A 20,687-nucleotide genomic window follows, 5' to 3' on the forward strand; every position below is an offset into this window, starting at 1 on the left:
AGAGGGCCACACAACGCTAAGGTTATTACCGCCATCCTACTTCGTAAACACAAGGTAAGACACCGTTGTTTACCATATATCAACATGCAACTTCATTCATAGACGAAGCAAATTTCAGTACATGGAATTTCCTTCGTATATGTTGAGGTCTGTTGAGAGAAGAGATTGTTTGCTAAATGTTGATAAATGTGGTTAATTTATCAAATTTCATTCAAGTTCTGAGAGGGATATTTAGTTAATTATATAGGGCTGTGTCATATGGTACAAAAACGTTTATAAGCGAGCGTTTACGACCATACGTTTGTAACAGGTGATAATGTGAGGAGTCAGGGTGAGAAGAACATTGTTGTGGAACTTCTTTCCGTCGCTGGAAAGTGTGTGTGTGTTTGTGTGTGTGTGTGTGTGTGTGTGTGTGTGTGTGTGAGAGAGAGAGAGAGAGAGAGAGAGAGAGAGAGAGAGAGAGGAGCGAATCACTGGACGCCTTTGCGTACACACGCGTCTGTAGATGTAGTTTGCCACTTTGTAGGGGACATGATCTCTTTGAATTTTCCAGTTCTGTTGCGTGATTTTGTTTGTCTAGACTTACCCTGTGGGATGACAGCTAACTCCTCGTCCCTTATCCCGTCTCATTTGTCCACAACTCGTATTGTTATGGGATCTCAACTCTCCTCTGGTTTATCTTGTTTTTGTGGCATCTACTTCAATAGTTTACCTTAGTTTCAAAGATCTGCTGAAACTCTGATGTTATATGTAATCCATTTGAGAACTTAGGATCTCATTTTCCCTTATCCTTTATAATCAACATTACATTGTTGATTTTAGATTATGTCCTTCCCATGTGCTCCCACTCTATCTACCTCTGCCTATCAGGGAAACCCTACCATCTACCTCGATCTATCAGTCAAACCTACCAATCTACTTCGATCAATTAGAAGAAACCTTCTCATAAATCTATCAGGGGAATCGTCCCTCTACTTAACTCTCTCTGAAATCATACATCACATTAATTCAACCTGATTCCAGTAAGAGTAGAGATGAAACACTTCCAGAATCGAAAAACCCACTGTTCACATAGCCATTTCTTCTTGTGTCAACCATAGAGTTCGAGCTAGTGACTAAATGCGTAAGAACAGGTCACACAAACACTCATAAATTCCTTCTAGTTATAATTTATTGAAGAGGAAGAATATTTTTCACACTTGTTGCTACTTATTGTCAAACAGAAGACCTAACTCAGGACTATTTATCAACGACTCTCATGTAATAATTCAATTATCATGAGCCTCAGGTGGAGCCTCATGTAATTATCATGTAATAATTCAATTATCATGAGCCTCAGGTGGAGCCTCATGTAATTATCATGTAATAATTCAATTATCATGAGCCTCAGGTGGAGCCTCATGTAATTATCGTGAGTTCTTGTAATTATCTCAAAGACTTATTACATCTATGTGAGACTCATGGAATCTAGTATGAACCAATTACATAATTATGATAATTTGTGTAATTGTGATGAATTTCACATAATGATAATGACGAGTAATTTGCATGATACTTCACGTAATTATCAAGATGTAATCACGTAATTATGAGTTTTTTGACCATTCTTTTGTATTCTAGACGAATAATCACTTAAGTAATTGTCATTTCTCGTGCTATTATCACAGGTCGTACTTAATTATCATGAACTGCAGATAATCACCGTGTCATAATGATCATGAGTTTTACATAATCATTTGTCATAATCATCATGCGTTTCACATTAATTATGAGTATTACAATCATCCTCTCAAAACCATCATGAAATGTAATTAATCATGAGTCTCCCATGTATCTCATAACTCATAAGCATGGGTTATAATTACCATGTTTTGAATGATTAGTATAATTCTCACACAGTTATCATAGATCTTTCATATAATCCTCATAACTCACACTTGATTATCATCAGCCACACATATGACATAATCGTAATTATCATGAATTATATTCAATTATCATATCACAATCATCATAATCCATAGTTATCACGAGTCACATAATTATATGAATCCTAATTGTTATCAGTTTCATATAATCATAAATGGGTCTTGATTAATTAGAAAGAACTGTAATTATCATAGGTCTCGCACAACATAGCATACGGGCATTATAGTTAGCATAGCGTGAAAACTATTACGTACGTATTAAACATAGCTATACCCTAAGCTTAACATAGCGCCTATCACAAATTTCCCTAAAGCTTATTTTTATCAAGGCAAAAGGCTATGTTCAAGGCAAATGGGGGGGATGGGGGTGGGGGGGGGGGCGGTTGCTAGCATATGTATATATATGTATTTATATATACTATCGCTCAAATTGTGTTTCGTTATTATCTGCTTTACGTTCCTTTTTTTGTTATATATATATATATATATATATATATATATATATATATATATATATATATATATATATATATATATATATAACTTTTCACTTAACATGTTAACTTTTAACTTAATTCCGCTAAGAGAAAGCAATTGGCTCTTGCTTAACCCGATGCAATACAGAGGAATAAACTTATGTGAAGAGGAGATCTAAGACAAGTTTCTTTCTTAGGTTCAAAAGCTTTTTTTTCTTTTGCGTTCAAAACATGAGATTATCTCACGTAATCTGGCTAAGTTATCTTCCATAATGATATATTACAGCCATACTCCGCTATAGAATAATCTATAAGAAATAAGCCATTAACTTTTTACCATTAGCAGAGATGAATTAATGTAAGAATCTTCGTAAATTTCCATCAAAATAGATTTATTTAAGGGGTGTCTATACCAAATATAAAAATCTCTATGTTTCCTCGGCTAGAAAGACGTTCAACAAGAGAGCAGCGTAGTGGTTCCAAGAGTGACATGATCAATATTCTAGAGTTTGACACCGAATCATTGCTATGCTAGTATTGTGGCAGTGCAACCTCAGTCACTTCTCGAAGTTGGGGGAACTAAAAAGTCATAAAGACATTCACCCAAAAACACCCCCACTACGCATCCTTCGTCAGATACATTTTGCTTTTTTTTTTCTTGATGATGCTGCTGTAATATTTCTTTATAAAAGTACACTAATCTTTGGTCTTTAAATCTTGAAACATCAACTTTCCTATCTTAAAAGTAAATCTTGTCATTATTACACTCAGAAAAAATTTATTTATATACTTTCTTATCCTTTGTGATGATGACTCCAGTCATAAACTATTAATATCATCAACACGTTAGTCAGTTTTATCATGAGAGTCAGAATAAATGACATAAAAGTGAATATCAAGAGACGAAATTAAATGGTAAACAGGTCATATTTGACACCAGCAGATGTGGGTGGGTGAGGAAACATCTTCCATGAAATACAGATAAACTTTTGTTGTTAACTTCCCTACACTATGTACCGCTGAAGTATACCAAACTATATCATTTTCGATTTGAAGGTCTTTCTAGCTCTCTCATGGCTGTTTTATATCTATATATCATTAACAATAATTGTGTCCTAATAACCTCTCCGTTTTTCCTTTTGTGAGTAAAGCAGATATATGTATATATATCTCTATCATTGGTTCTTTTGATTAGACGAAGGCTCGAATGGATATTGACAGATCGAATCGTTGAAATTAAATCGGAACTTTAAATGAGTTCCCATCTAGCCTAGGTCATAATGATTGGGTACGCTACATGAGAAAACTGGGAGTAGTGAAGATTGACTAAGGTTATTAGGTAGAGACAGAGACTAATGGAAGGAAACAGTCGCATCCTGACGACCTCTCTCATCTGGCATACACATCCTCTTACAACAACATTCACAAGGAAAAAATTGTCACCACCACTTGCCATCACCACTCTCGAAACACCAGTGGCAGTTGTCCATCGTTTCTTTATCCTAATTATGGACTTATTATCAACTAAGGCATAATGATATGTTTCATCAAATGGTAGCACCCAGGCCCGATTATATTAGACGTCAGGGGCAGTTCACTAATCCTAATCTCCCATCCCCTTTTTGCCCAATCCCATTGTAATGATGGGAGAGAGAGAGGGTGCATGTCACCCACTGATCTGAGGAACAATACCCCAATGAAGCGACATTTAGAGCCACTTAACCGTAACGAAAATGAAGTCGGACAATTTGCAGAGATTTTTTTTGATAATTTGTCATAAACTTTACCATCGTAGATTGAGAAAAGAAAAAGAAGAATTGATTGCTATAGACAAAGTAAATGTTTGTCGTGCTTAAGCCTATTGTCAAGTACGCCTACAGGAGGCGGAAGCCGTAGCCAACATAGACATCTCCTTCAAGAGAAAACGGAGCTGGTGAGCAAAGGTAATACCCCACCAAGACATCAGTAAAAGTACACCACATCTGCAAGAAGAACCCCGTCCTACATTGCTTCGATCTCTCGACGTTAGATGATCACCACAGACGAGTGTCACTCGAGTCGATATCTGTACCATACGTCAGTGGACCTGTGGCTCAAGGCATGCCTGGCCGTCATCGCTTACTGGACCGATCCAAGTATGTGAAGGGCGAAAGCATAGGAGGCTCAAGGAAACAGAGGGTATGAGACATCAAAATATACACACATAACCTTTTCGGCAGACGTTCAGCTATGTAACTGTCAGGGGTTTGTTATTTTTTGGTTGGTTCTCAGGCGTTTGCAAGAAATGATGTTCGGCACAAGAGTTTCAAAATGAATTTCAGAGACTTAAAAAAAGACTCCATTGCGATGGCTAGCCCTTCCATACACGATAGGGAACAAAAACAAGTCGAGAGGAAAAATGGTGACATTAGACTCACACCCAAAGTGGTACATGCAATAACTGTGCAAGTTAATCATAATTGTGCGGTCGTGTTGCCAATGATTTCATCGTTTGATTATATGATTAAAACGCTGATTGAAAATAGCAAGAAGGACAGAGTCCAGTCGACAGACCTGTCTCTTTAGCACAGCAGTGTGGGGGTCTAATTTCAGTGACGATGATATGTGATTTTCGTCCATAATGTCGTTCGCATTTACGGTGAAAAGAAGAAGTGTTCAGGAGTGACATGTGATTGCTCAGTGATTGACCCAGCCCTTGCCTCAAGACGGCCTTGGCAGACGAACACATAACTGAAGCTGAAGCGGAAGAAAGAATGACACCTCGTAAAGCGTGATGGTGAGTCTACGTATTACTGGGTTTACCAAGGATGGGGGTTTACCTGGGCTGAGTGTACTTGGATCTGGGTTTACTAAGGTTGGGGGGTCAACTAGGATTGGGTGTACCGGGGTTGGATGTACCAGGGTTGGGTGTACTAAGGTTAGGTGTACTAGAGTTGGGTGTACTTGGGTTGATTGTACAAGGGTTGATTGTACTAGGGTTGGGTTTACTAGGGTTGGGCTTACAAGAGGTTGAATGTCCTCAAGCTGAATGTCCTAGGGCAGGACGGTAAAATGTCCCAGGGCTGAATATCCTATGTCCCAGGATACAGTTTACTAAAGATAGGATATCCCAGGTTAAAAATATGACCCATAGATTATCCCAGGGTAAGAGGTCCCAATTTTGCAGGTCCCATTGTGGGCTCCCTAAAGCAGGGTGATTCAATTTGCTGAGTCCTAGAATATTGGGAACGTATCCCATGTCAGAGTGTATAAGAGAACAAGATGTCCCAAGAACACAGGGTGTCCCAGTGTAAGATGCTTCAAGGTTATGGTGTTCGAATACACACGAGACTCGCGAGACGAACCCCGAATTCGAACCGTAGAGACAGACCTGGTCCAGGAATTCGAACGTAGTTCTCCTACTCGAAACTCTGAGAGAGATTGTCTCACTTCCCAGATTCGAACCTAAGTCGATGATTAGGTCCAAAACCTAAATGAATTTTTGGATGAGGGGTCCTTTTTTTTTTAAGTTTGAGCTTCAGCCATGGGTTCGAATCCCACTTCTCTTCTCCTCAATGATCGTTTTCCCCCACTTTCCTTCCTCCTGGCTAGCCATCTCGAAACAGACAAGTGTTTTTTTACTTTCCGTTCGAACTGATTTGCAAACAGGACAAAATCCCCCTCCAGTTCAAGAGACTATGATCACTAAGGGAGTCACAGGGAGACAGAACGATTCATCACAGCTGAATACTGGACCAGATGTCGGAATTCCCCCAGGGGGGCCGAGGGACCGACTTATATCGTATATAATTATATATATGTATATATATATATATATATATATATATATATATATATATATATATATATATATATATATATATATATATATATATTCAGGCAATTACTTGGGGAGGAATTTATATGGAGACTATTTATATATAAAAACCCCAAGTGCTTCGTCTTCACTCCTCCTTGCCTGTCGATTCCTCTTTTTTCTCTCCGCTCTCCTCCTCCTTCTCCCCCACCTCCTCTTTTCCTTTATCCTCAGCCTCCGCTGTCGTCTCCTTCCCTGCCTCCTCCTCCTCCTTCTCCTTCTCCTCCTCCTTGCTCTCTTCCCCTCCCTCTGCGGACTTTTCCTCGTCTTCCTCCTTCTTCTCCTCCGCCGCCTCCTCCTTCTCCGATTCCTTCTCTACCTCTCCCTCGTCCGTCTTGTCCTCGCTTGCTGCTTCGTCGTCAGCCGCCGCCGTAGTCTCCTCCTCCGCCTTATCCTTCTCCTCTTCCTCTCCTTTGTCTTCGCTGCTTCCCTCCTCTACGCTCTCTTCTTCCGCGCTCTTCCCGCCTTCGTCCCCTGCTGACTCTTCTTTACTCTCTGATTCCTCTTCTTTGCTCTCCTCTGCCGCGTCTTCTTTAGCGTCGCTACTCTCCTCTGCATCGCCCTCTGAAACGAGACACCTCTATTAACCACAGCTGAACAGGACGTTGAAAACACACACACACACACACACACACACCTCGACAATGACACCTCCGCCTCCATCAGCCATACCCGTTAGCGAAGGAAGTACCTCTTAGGCTTGTCTTAGGCTCTATGGCAGTTTTTAACCTCTTCAGTATGCGACGCTTCCAATAAAAATGGTTAACTGAGACGTCCCTGGCTGCTACTACACCTCACTAAACCTCACATTCCTGCTTGAAGAAGTTTCGATCTGTTTTATCTATCAGTGTCACGCTTCGTGTCTATTTATCTTAATGAAACTGATAATTTCGAAGATATCTGGTGTACTGTCTTCCTTCCCTTGTCTCACACACATTAGAATCAAACAGCTGTGTTCCTCCTTTATCGTCCAGGCTACCTTTCGCGTTGCGTTCTTTATATCTGTTCCTACGAGACCTGTTTCAAGCACACGCTCCTTTTGTTCTTAAGTAGATACCCTAAGTAGATATCTATCATTCAGTGGTATCTCATATATCTATCAGGTCTCCCGAATGTTTCGTAAAGACCATCCTATTCACTGACTGATTTGGATAAGTCTGTCCTCTGAAATTTCTCAATTTCTTTGATATAATACACCATCTGTTTTGTTCCCTTAAACTACGAGAAACGAATCTAGAGTTAACAATATGCCTAAATTCTTCCGTCACCATTTATTCATACATGATCCCCATTTCCCACGTAGCGCCGGGAACAGACGAAGAACGTCCTCACTTCCTTACATTCACACTCCAACTGTCATGTATTATACACCACAATCAGACCACAATATATGCCTTGGTTCAGTCCACTTATAGCACGCCGTCCCCTATATACCACATTATTCCAATTCGTTCTATTCCATGCACATCTCTCACCCTCCTGTATGTTCAAGCGTCATTAACTCTACACTTCGCTTACTCCATCATTCTATCTCAGTCTCTCCATCTCCTTTGATCCTTCCATCCCAGTTACATGTATTCTCTCGTCCTCTCCATATGAGGAAACCATTTCAGGATATCCGTGTTCAGCTCTCAATCATATCAAAAAATCTTATCCTTCTCCTCTTCCTCTCCTTTTGTTTTAAATTTGTCTAATCTTTGTGAAGTCTGTTAATACCATAATCGTGTTAATTATGATGTATAACGTAAGATTAGTTCTATAATAATGAACGCGAATCTCATATCACAGAGAAAAGAATTAGCTGCGACAAAGTACTGTGTTTATTTCGTTTACTTAAGTTACTCCTCCTAGTGTCCGACGGTAGTGTTACTCTTCAGCCTAAGGCTTTAGTCGAAATGCTTCTTACCTCCCTCAGCATCGGCTTTTTCACCTCCTTCTTTATCATCTCCCTTTTCTTCTCCTTCGGCGCTTCCTTCCTTCTCCTCTTCAGCCTCCTCCTTTGCGCTGGTCTCTGCAATGATATAAGTAGACGTAGAAAACGACTGAGGACACCACACTAGAGAAAACGAAATATAAAGTCTTTTCAGGGGTAGCTATACTGTTTGGAAATATTATCCTGTTGATATAATTATATTCTTTCTAATTATAGTCTTATAGGGCTTTACATATGTATGGAGAGAGAGAGAGAGAGAGAGAGAGAGAGAGAGAGAGAGAGAGAGTGTGGGGAGTAGTCTTTTTACAGGTAAATATATTCTCACGAGAACTTTTTAGCAGTGACTATACTTTTTTCATAAGCTATTTATCCTCTTTGTAATTCAAAATACCCTACTATCAGTCAATTGTCCAGCTTTACTGTCGTCTTGTTTGAATCAACTCGTACTCTATTCAAAGACAAAGGTATATGATAAATGACGCATTTCAAATAATCCTTCATTGGTTAAGTAAACTGAGATTAGTATACCTGAACTAAAGACATGTAAGATCCCATTTTTTGTAACGATGATGAGTTCAAGAGAAAACAGGAAATGTAATAAGGGTGAGGGGGGACTTTAAAACCCGCAAAGGAAGGAAGAGGTGTGGACTGAAAGAGTTGGGAAAAACGAAAAAGGGAAAATATGACAACCAGAAAGATAAGAAGTAAAATATCAAAAAAATTTGGGTCGTACCTTCTACTTCATTCTCCTTAGTCTCCTCCTCCTTGGTCCCTACTTCCTCCTCTGGGTGAGCCTTGGTTTCTGAGGGAACAAGAAGACAAATGATAAAGCAGGGGAGATGAAATCAACAAAGATGATGGAATGCGACACGAGAAGGAATTAGTGATAAATATTTGATTGTTGTACAGGCTAGGGCTAGGCCTGGTCACTTTCTAGCCTACCTACAACATGTTGTACAGGCTAGGGCTAGGCCTGGCCACCTTCCAGCCTACCTACAACATGTTGTATAGGCTAGGGCTAGGCCTGGCCACCTTCCAGCCTACCTACAACATGTTGTGCAGGCCTGGGCTAAGCATGGCCCACTGCTTGTGCAGAAGGCTTAGCATAATCCTGGCCTGCCCAGCAGAGACACGAGAGACGCAGCGGACGGCAGACGAACTAAACTTCGTCCCTTCTTCGGCGTCAATAGTGTCTATGACTTTGTAGGGGATTGTGGGATTCCGTGGGATCAGAACCTGATAGGGATGTAGAAACCTTTCCCGGAAGCTGGACGGGATATCTCACTTATCACAGGAAGAGAATCCTTTGTGATAATTAATGTCGTCATTAGTTTTTCTGCTCATGTTAGTATTTGTTTGTGTGTGTGTGTGTGTGTTTGTGTGTGTGTGTGTGTGTGTGTGTGTGTGTGTGTGTGTGTGTGTGTGTGTGTGTGTGTTCTGAAGTGCACTTTGCACTTTCCCGTCTCTCACATGTAGCGCCCCGCAGGATTGTTTTCCTGACCTTCAGTGACCTCCTGTTGGATGCATGGCGAACTAGGCCAAGGCTAAACACATCACTAACCAAATCAAGACCATAGTTATGTATATCAGCTTAGCTTCTAGTTGTGTCCCGTCCCCTACTGTCTCACTAGGCCTCAGTCCCCTCCAGGTTGTCCAGGCCACAAAGCTTCCCTGTGTCACACTGGACGATAAACTTAAGCTGGAGGGAGCACGGTAGCACCACCATCACCTTCTTTCACTTATTGTCTCTACTTTCTTCTTAAATTCATTACCCTCCATAAGAACAAATCTAGAACAGAAAACGGTGTTCTCTATAACTCATTACCCTCCATAAGAACACATGTAGAACAGACTACGGTGTTCTATATATAACACGGAAGATATTAATCATCTCTTCAGATGCAACTAATTTTCAGAACACAAAACCAAAATTCCTTTTTCTTTCTACTCGACCGGTCCCTGAGGGTCGGTCGGTTAAGGAAGGGCATTGTGCGACCGACAACCGGCTTTCTTGTTCTCTTGAGTTATTCGACCGGTCCTTTTAAAGGGATCCCGCACCTTGTGTGGAAATTATTGCCTGGTGAGATGCCTCATTAACACACTGGGAGAGAAATAGTCTGCTAAATTAGACGCCTTGGGTTCGAACCCCCGAGAAAAGTGTGTGTGTGTGTGTGTGTGTGTGTGTGTGTGTGTGTGTGTGTGTGTGTGTGTGTGTGGGCGTATAGTGGGGTATTAGACATCCTTGATATATATCATTTTAGCCTTTTATAGCATCTGATCCTCGGCTTGAACTACGTTACGTGAACTGAGTTTAAAAGTGAGCCAGGCTTGAGTTTGCACGTAGCCTTAAGTTCGGGTCACACAGTAGCTGAGATTTAAGACGTGTGTGTGTGTGTGTGTGTGTGTGTGTGTTCAATGCTTTTCTCATAGAGACGGATTTCTGATCTACTAAGATGAGTAAATGATCATCCATAATTCATCTGGTATCATGAGTCATTTCGTTAATCACAAAATGAATTATTATAATCCGTGTGTCAAATATGACACTCGGATCAATTCGTGTAAAAAACATCGAATTTGATTATGTATATATATTCTATCTCTCTATCTCTCTCTCTCTCTCTCTCTCTCTCTCTCTCTCTCTCTCTCTCTCTCTCTCTCTCTCTCTCTCTCCTCATCAACCACACTGGACGTCTGTTTCAGGGAAAGTATTTTATGCTGCCCAATATTCTCAATATCCTTTTTCTAGTTCGGTCGTTTGAAAACGTGAATATTCTCCTTCTTCATCGAGGAAGATTCATCATACCTTCCTTTGAATATTATGTGATGTCTTCAGGGAAGGAGGTGGGGGGAATTTAAATCGTTCTCTCAATGCTACAATTTATCATCAGGAGGGAAGTTCAAACTTCCTTTTGAATGGCGTACATCATTATGGAAAGTGGAGGGGGAGGAGGAAGGGGGAGTGGGGGGACAAGAGCATTTTTTTTTTTCTCCCATGTGGTTCTATACAGAGGCTTGCCTCGTACTGGGATACGTTGGTGGAGAAAACATCAAGCTAAGGGGGTCATGCATACTAGTAGTTCTTAGGACTATATGCATACCAGGAGTTCGTAGAACCCCATTTAAAAAAAAGGGCCAATATTCCACTTTAAGAGAGGCAAAGACAAGAGAGAGAGAGAGAGAAGAGAGAGAGAGAGAGAGAGAGAGAGAGGGAGAGAGAGAGAGAGAGAGAGAGAGAGAGAGAGAGAGAGAGAGAGAGAGAGAGAGAGAGAGACCATCTCAGCCACCATCTAATTCTTCTGTGAGGGTTGGGTGATTCAGTGCCTGTGCGCAATTATGATTCACGATTCCTTTCTTAAAAATCTCTTGAGGATTCGAATGAGTCATGAATATCATACGAGCGGGAATCAGTAGGAAGAAGGAGGAACGGAGGAAGGAGGAGGAGGAGGAGGAGGAGGAGGAGATGATGAAGTAGAAGAAGAAGAGGGAGATGAAGAAGTGTGATGGTGGTAATGGTGACGTTCATACACCTATTTCTTCGCTGACTGATTACAATTCAGTCTTTCAGAACAATTCTATGAATATCTCGGGTCCTCCCATGACGCATAATGATCTAGAACACAGTGTAGAAAGTCTATAGACTCCATAGCCGACTATAAACAGGACGCTTATCGTCAATATAGCAAAGGAAAACGGGTGAGATAGACATAGGAAACCATTGAAAACGGGAGATTAGAAAATAAGAAAATGGGTCTAGTAGGTTACGGGTTGACCAAGTAGTTTCATCACATTTCTCTTTCCCTTCTTATCGTTTGTTTCGCTGAGTTACTAGACATGCGCATTTGAAAGCTCTTAGCATACCTATATATATATATATATATATATATATATATATATATATATATATATATATATATATATATATATATATATATGATTCTTATTGTCAAGTGAAGTGCTTCGATAATCGCTTCGAACCCCCGACCCTTCCGTTCACTTATCCACTCGACCTTTACATTCCTTGTGGGGGTGTGTTGGACGTGTCAGATCTGTCTATCTCTCTGTCTCGTCCCGTCTGTCCGTCTCTCAGGCCTTGGCATCCGGACGTTCTCTAAAGACGCGTCGCGTCCCCCACCACACAGACAGGCTCGCAAAGCCTCGCCTCGCCGAGTTGGTAGTGGGTCGGCGATAGATGACCCCCGACCCGAGTCACGCGTCAGGTGCTTCATTTGAATGAACCTCTTTCGAACGTGATGGGGAGGCGAGTCTCGAACTTAACGAGCGATTACACTCGGTGGTTGGCAGTCAGGTTTCTGACAAGGGGGGGTTGGGGGGGAGGGTGTCGTGTGTGTGTGTGTGTGTGTGTGTGTGTGTGTGTGTGGTGGGGGAAGGAAGGATAATAAGCCTGTTTGAGGTTGGGGGGGGGGGGGGGGGGGGGGGAACTGAGTACTGACAGATGCTTCGGGTTGGAGGAGACGTGTTGTTGACTGGGGGGGGGAGGGGGAAGTGTGTGTATGTGTGTGTGTGTGTGTGAGAGAGAGAGAGAGAGAGAGAGAGAGAGAGAGAGAGAGAGAGAGAGAGAGAGAGAGAGAGAGAGAGAGGGGGGGGGAGCGTTGGTGTTCATATACGTCGAATAAATAGAAATTCAAGCTCGCCCAGCACCTGTGCCTGAGGCCTGAGCCAGGGAGAGAGAGAGAGAGAGAGAGAGAGAGAGAGAGAGAGAGAGAGAGAGAGAGAGAGAGGGAGGAGAGGGAGACTGCATGAGTATACTGGGAGACCGAAGGAGACAGATAGGCGGAGAACAAGACAAAAAAAAAAAATAGACACAGACAGACAGAAATATACAGACAACATGAGACAAAGAACAGAATATGACAAGATATTTCTATATGGGAGAAATGAGAGAGATGATGATAGAGAGAGAAACAGAAAAATAAAGATAATATTCGCTTGTCTAAAAAGTGTATCACTTTATTATTAAACCAAAGGAAAAAAGATATAGATATCTAAGAATTCTGCAAAACGTTCTTTTAGGAAAAACAAGAAATAAAAATCAACAGTGTGGCAAATGGGAAATTGTCCCGTGTTGAAAGTTCTCGTCCATCCATCATTTACAATTTCGGTTTTTTTTAAGGCATTTTTGAGACCCCCAGCACGAACGTCAAATATATTCTGGGAGAGTGTTTTTCACTTCGTCACAAACACACTCAACATGATGGTCCACTGTATCGTTCTAAGGTTATAGAATTTGTTAAAAGAACTGTAGAAGTCGGATGGTTAGAATTCTTTAAAGGAACGAACGAGTTAGTTGGGTAAAAACTCCCGTGAGTTAATTATGTGTATCATTCCATTCACCTGAAAATCATAAGTCAACGGAGAAAGAAATAATTGATTCACACACTGACTGGTAAACCAATTGCCAGAGAGATGGAAAGGACCCACGTCGTGCCCATCTTCAAATTAGGCGATAGAGAAGAAACCCTGAATGAAAGGCCAGAGTCCCGACCGAACAGAGAAATGGAAAGGACCCAGCGTCGTGCCCATGTTCAAATTAGGCGATAGAGAAGTAACCCTAAATCAAAGGCCAGAGTCCCGACCGAACATAACTGGTATATCGCTATAAGATCATTCGAAGCCACATGACACAATGTTTGTCTGTACTAAAGATGTTTCGTGACAGATCTTTTGGAGTTTTATGATCGAGACGTCACTATGCTAGAGAGTAAAATAAAATTAAATAAATGGATGGAAGGATTGGATGTCCCTGAATCGCCAAAAAGGTCTTTTGATGTCGCCCTTCACAGACGAATGACGAGGAAGCCTAAACAACCCAGTTAAAGGCAGAGGAACGCGGCTTAAAGTGGTTGAGGAGATCCTTAACTGAGAGAGAGGGAGAGGGAGAGAGAGAGAGAGAGAGAGAGAGAGAGAGAGAGAGAGAGAGAGAGAGAGAGAGAGAGAGAGAGAGAACAAGGGGGGTAGGTATGTCACGGAAGCCTGCTCAAGTTTTGGGCGAGAATGGTGAGTCGGAGGTTCCTCCTCCACCTCCTCCACCTCCACCTCCAGCTCCTCACGGCTCACTATACTCCGACCATCAACGTTCCTCATGTAAGTAAGTGATGGACCAGACTCGCGTCCAGTCACGAAGAGTCGAGTGTTATTTGCTGATGATGCCGACGTTATGAAGGAACAGTCACGAAGAGTCGAGTGTTATTTGCTGATGATGCCGACGTTATGAAGGAACTAGTGCGATGATGTGACTGTCGACTGTGAACTACCGCGAAGGGGCCCGGGACCAAGACGCAGCCGTGGCGGGACAAATAACCGTGGAAACTTAGCCTCGGGGGGGGGGAAATGGTGAGCCTTTCAGACGGGGAAAGAGTTGAAAAGCCGACCAGACTTTGAGGGTAGGGAAAATGGCCATTACAGGTCGACTTTATGACGACCTTGTGACCTTGATATTACAGGTCGACTTTATGACGACCTTGTGACCTTGATATTACAGGTCAGCTTTTTTACGACCTTGTGACCTTGACGTTACAGGTCAGCTTTATAACGACCTTCTGACCTTCACATTACAGGTCGACTTTATGACGACCTTGTCACTAACAAGAACATGACACAGTGGCAGTGTTGCCTTCATGGACATGTCGTACGTCTAAACGAAACATAAAAGCGTCGTATATTCGTACGACCCGACGCTGGGATAATGTCTTAAACCCTCTGATCTCTTCGTTCACTGAACCCCAGATAGACTTGGCTGGAAAGGATCTCATCTGCAACGAGAATAGTGCCAGAATTAAGTGGCTCGAGTTGATATTGAGGGAAGAAAAGAAGGCCTTCGCCCTACTCAGAATGGAAGAGAGAGGAGTTAGGAGAGAGAGAGAGAGACAGACACTCGATAACGAAATATGCATATATGATTCTATGAGAGGAAGACAGACTTTCCCTATAGAACAGGAGAGTGATGTTAGACCAGAAGGCCTGGGTCGAGAGAGCACAGATGGAAGCGAGGCGAGGTGGGAGGGAAGAGGAGGGGGACCAGTGTCAGGGAGGGCCATGAGGAAGCGTGCGTTGTGAGGGAGGGATGGGGTGGGGTGAGGTGGAAGGAGGGAGGGAGGGAGAGGGAGGGAGGGAGGGAGAGGGAGGGAGAGAGGGGACGACCGAGACCACCGCCCCAGACCTGCAGGAGGAGGAGGGTAAATGCGACGCCCGATGAAAAATTCAGGGAACTCACATGACGGTGAAACAAGGATATGAGAGAGCAGGAGGGATAAACCCCTCCCTCTTCCACCTGCCCCACACACACACACAGGGGTAAAGCTCCCTCTCCCTGTGCACACAGACGGGTAATTATACACACACACACACACACACACACACACACACACACACACATACACAACCCCACCAGCCAGAGAGGGAGGCAGGGAGGCAGGGGGCAAGCTACGTATCAGGGTGCATTAAGGGAGGGGAGTCAGCCACTGTGGGCAGGGCGACATCCGTCCTGATTGCGATTCACGAGTTGCGATTGTTCTGAATGATGATGATGCACCAGATGGCGGGAGAGAGAGAAAGAGAGAGAGAGAGAAAGAGAGAGAGAGAGAGAGAGAGAGAGAGAGAGAGAGAGAGAGAGAGAGAGAGAGAGAGAGAGGCGATTGTTGACGTGCACGCACACAACTTATGCTCTGGCTGCCGTTGCGTGTGTGTGTGTGTGTGTGTGTGTGTGTGTGTGTGTGTGTGTGTGTGTGTGTGTGCGTGTGTGTGTGTGTGTGTGTGTGTGTGTGTGTGTGTGCTGCCTGCAGCGGTGGTGTCCGGCAACTGCAGCGCCTTCGTCTGGAGGTGAGAGAGAGAATTTGGGTCAGGGTAACGTGTGGGGAGAGGAGGGAGAGGCGGAGGGAGAGGAGGGAGAGTGTGGAAGGGAGAGGAGGAGGAGGTGGAAGATGAGGGAGAGAGGAAGGGAGTTTAATGGGCTGGTGAAATATTTAGGTCTTGCGTTGGGTCACTTGTGGTTTTATAGAGGAAGGAGGAACAGAGGATAAAGGAGAACAACGATATAGAGAGAGAGAGAAAGAGAGAGAGAGAGAGAGAGAGAGAGAGAGAGAGAGAGAGAGAGAGAGAGAGAGAGAGAGAACACGCATACACACACACATAAACACACACACACACACACACACGCACACACACACACACACATGTAGGGTAAGGGTCCCAGAATGTAAAGCGACATCTAATTTGTTTACGCCACAAAGGTTGTGACCATCTCTAAACGCTGGAGAGAAAAAGAGAGAGAAAAAGAGAGAGAGAAAGAGAAAGAAAAAGACATGGCTAAACAAGCCTTGCTTCCACCTCGTTTAGGACGTGTTTGCCTCAAGGACCATAGACGTAGGTCAAGGTCAGGCCAGCGCATGGCGGCGACACTGCAACAAACACGTCATCTCCTTGATCACGTCTGTACGACCTTTGAGCAAGGGGGTCGTACCGTCGTGCTCAAGGGTCGTATACCGTCGTGCTCAAGGGTCGTATACCGTCGTGCTCAAGGGTCGTATACCGTCGTGCTCAAGGGTCGTATACCGTCGTGCTCAAGGGTGTACCGTCGTGCTCAAGGGTTGTATACCGTCGTGCTCAAGGGTTGTATACCGTCGTGCTCAAGTGTCTCGCTCAGCCTTGCCTCAAGTCTCGTGTCTCGCCCAGGACCTGCGGTCGATTTGAAGAAAATGTTCGCGAAGTGCAAAATGTTGTTTGCGTATTTCAGGAACTCTCTCTCTCTCTCTCTCTCTCTCTCTCTCTCTCTCTCTCTCTCTCTCTCTCTCTCTCTCTCTCTCTACCTCTACCTCTCTCTCTCTCTCTCTCTCTCTCTCTCTCTCTCTCTCTCTCTCTCTCTCTCTCTCTCTCTCCCCCAGCGCACGCGCGCCGCTTATGATGAACATCAAGGCCACACCGTGGGATCGCAGTAACTGCGTTAATAACTGTAATTAATGAGATGACTTAGAGAGGAGGGATTTAATTAGCGAGATGATGCGTCTCTCTGATTACCAGACGGTCGTGGGAAATTACCTTTATCTATCTATCTATCTATCTATCTATCTACCGATCTATCTATCTATCTATCTATCTATATATATATATATATATATATATATATATATATATATATATATATATATATATAGTCAGAAATTCGGAGCATTAAGAAGGGAAGAGAGAGAGAGAGAGAGAGAGAGAGAGAGAGAGAGAGAGAGAGAGAGAGAGAGAGAGAGAGAGAGGTTTTTGACATCATATTCAACTGTTAAATGTGAGTATTTTCTCTGATTCCCAGATGAATGATATATCTGAGCTGTCTGGCCACAACAGCTTAGGGCATGAATGAGGGAACGAGATGGGAGATAAAGAAATTAGATTCTATTGATAATTGGCACATAGAATTAACTGATAAATTAGACATGATTCAAGTCTTTAGATCAATTTGATGACGTCATTAACGACTGCTGTTCAGATAAGACGGGGTGATTAGAGCTATCAGAACAAGACTGTTTGAGAGGCTATATAAGGGAAGAACTGGAACAGTACTAGGGTCGTGGGTAATTGAAACTACGGGCGAAACTTCCTCGTTGGACTGATGATTTACGTACATTGATGCGAACACAGGACGCAGGGTCAGTGGCACATTCTCAAAATGGACTGAGGTTAAGATCGGTGTGCCGCAAGGTTCAGTCTTGGACCCACTGCTGTTCTTGGTGTATGTGAAGGAGTTGCCTGGGTGGTAAAATGGATTCGTCCCTGTGTTTGTGGATGATGCCGAGGTCGTGAGACGAAATGAAGAATGGAAAAAGATTTTACATCCGTTTACAGAAGGAGGGGAGATGTGGACACACTCCAAAGGTGGCCTCGTAAATGGCTGATGAGATTCACCTTAATAAAGTGTGAAGTAATGAGGATAAGACTCGGTGAAAGATGCCCCAAGTGCAGATGCTATCTAGCAGGGAATAAGCGACTGAAACTCATGTATGAGAGAGATCTAAGGAGGGTCGCCACTACGGCAAAGTCGTCGCCAGAGCCACACATCAGGAGAACACTGCAGAAATTAATCTGCTCTGCAGGCAGATATCAAAGTCATGTTCAACTATACGGATGAGGAAGTCTTTGGTGAGCTGTTTACACAACCGTGTATCAAAACAGAGATTGGATCATGCATCTGCAGGCTGGCTGGTCTACATACCTAGAGGAAGGAAAGAGATATATATAATTGAGATAGTCCAGAGCAGAGCAACCAAGATAATGCATCTGGATTAAGAGATGTAAAGCTAATGTGACAGGTTGAGGGCTACACAAGCCGTCCACCAAGGAGGAGAGAAGAGTAAGGGGTGACCTGATGACAAGCTTTGAGTTCCTAATATCAACTGGATGACAATGTTGACAGTAAACAACTGTTTATGAGATGCAGTACCAGAGGTTATGACCAGCAGCTGACTAACAGGAAGGTGTCAAGATGGATGGTAGAAATGTACAATTGTAGTTGTGAGGGTTGTGGATGGATGTTGTGATCTGAACAAAGAGATTGTTAATGTCAGTAACTTACAAGGATTTGATAGCCTTCTTGATGGTGTAAGAAAATACACAAGAGATGGAGACCTCCGGAGTATAGAACTCCCTCTCTGTGATGCGAATATAACTAGATAATAACAAACACACACCCACACACACACACACACACACACACACACACACACACACACACACACACACACACACTCGCACACACACACACACGCACACACGTAGCCACAAATACATGCAGATATTTCTATATTTACTTATCTCTGGTTATTCATTTATTCACTACCCAAATGTCATTTTCCACCGCTGGGGCGATGTTGGTCAGGTATGAATATGCAAATGGGTCACGGGTGAAGGATCTGTGTGTGTGTGTGTGTGTGTGTGTGTGTGTGTGTGTGTGTGTGTGTGTGTGTGTGTGTGTGTGTGTGAAGGAAAAGATTTCATATACAGTTCAGACTAAAGGTATATTTCCTGCGTGACCTAGTTTCCAGTGGAAGTTACTGACAACGAGAGGAGATAAATGAAACACGATAAGTTCCCAAGTGCACTTTCGTGTAATAATCACATCATCAGGGGAGACACAAGAAAGAAATAGACCCAGAACGATTTTGAATGAGACGAAGACTGCTCGCAATGGCCACTTGAACATGGTCACGAAGACATGAAGAACAAGTGGCAAGTTACCATCTGACAAAAGCGTGATAAGTGTTATTGTAAGTGAGGCCTTGACATCACTTAAAGTCTTCTTAAGTTAGTGGAGTCCCATTCAAGTTAGCCTCATACTGACTTAGTCGAGTTAAGTTTATACAGCTTAACATTTTGTCTAAGATGGCAGTTGGGGAAAATCATTCTGAGATATATATATATATATATATATATATATATATATATATATATATATATATATATATATATATATATATATCGACCGTACATGGCGTGGGTAAAACATGGCCATAAGGATGGAGAGGAAAAATAGGGTATGAAAGCGACTGAAATAATATGACCAGAATCCTGTAGGTACGCGATGGGTCTAAATTCTAAAGGTAGAAATGTGTTGAGAAGCGACATGGAAGTAACGTGTACAGCCTCCCTCTCTTGAGGAAGAAGTGGGTGCCATAACGGTCCATCCTCGTGTGGCTGGTCTCCCTATAGAAACTATGGGAAGCAAAGCGCCAGGCACGAGTCAAGGACCCAGGCCTGTGTGACATAGATGTAGTGAAGACAACTTTCAAGAGTAAGGGGTCAAACTTAGACTCACAGAAGTTGGGACAGGACAACACCATCGCTGGGGACAGAGAGGAACGATTGGAAAATAGTGAAACGAAAGGTTGTTTTTGAACTGTTAAGGTACATTTTAGATTTTGGTTTCACAATTGTCTTGTCCAAGTTGTGTTTGCTAGTAATAATCATCTCCAAGTTCTGTGTTTGCTGGTAATAATCATCTCCAAGTTTTGTGTTTGCTAGTAATAATCATCTCCAAGTTTTGTGTTTCCTGGTGTACCTTCTTCTCTTTACAATTAATTCACGTCGTTCCTCCACCTTCTTCCGTCACGATTTCGCTTGGAAAGATGAATTAAATTCTCAGCTTTCGTCTGCCTACTCCATCTTGGTGTGAATTCCCTCCTACCCTTCTTCCTTCCTTCCTTCCTTCCATCTGATCTGCTTTCACTCCTTCGTTTTCTCCTCTTCTTACGTCTCTCTCTCTCTCTACGTCTCTCTCTCTCTCTCTCTCTCTCTCTCTCTCTCTCTCTCTCTCTCTCTCTCTCTCTCTCTCTCTCTCTCTCTCTCTCTCTCTCTCTCTCTCTCTCTCTCTCTCTTTCTCTCTCTCTTTGTCACGCCTCTCCTCCAAACACTCCCTCCACATCCCTCCCACTCGCCAACATACCCTACCCTCTTCTCCCTCTCCAGCAGACACTTCTCTCCCACTCTCTCTCTCT

General features: G+C 42.9%; 1 protein-coding gene across 1 annotated transcript in view; it reads right to left on the reverse strand.

The window, feature by feature from the left end:
* Positions 1-1,153: 1,153 nt before the first annotated feature.
* LOC139759937 (uncharacterized) overlaps positions 1,154-20,687 on the reverse strand; it is a 30,647-nt gene continuing 11,113 nt past the window's right edge. Inside the window, exons 2-4 of the mRNA XM_071682590.1 lie at positions 8,927-8,995; positions 8,167-8,271; positions 1,154-6,824 (exon numbers count right to left, since the gene is read on the reverse strand). Of these exons, the coding sequence (XP_071538691.1) occupies positions 6,349-6,824; positions 8,167-8,271; positions 8,927-8,995 (650 nt within the window). The 3' untranslated portion in view covers positions 1,154-6,348. The remainder of the gene's footprint in view (positions 6,825-8,166; positions 8,272-8,926; positions 8,996-20,687) is intronic.

This window comes from Panulirus ornatus, chromosome 34 (genome assembly GCF_036320965.1).
Source record: "Panulirus ornatus isolate Po-2019 chromosome 34, ASM3632096v1, whole genome shotgun sequence".
In the NCBI taxonomy this organism is placed as follows: domain Eukaryota; kingdom Metazoa; phylum Arthropoda; class Malacostraca; order Decapoda; family Palinuridae; genus Panulirus; species Panulirus ornatus.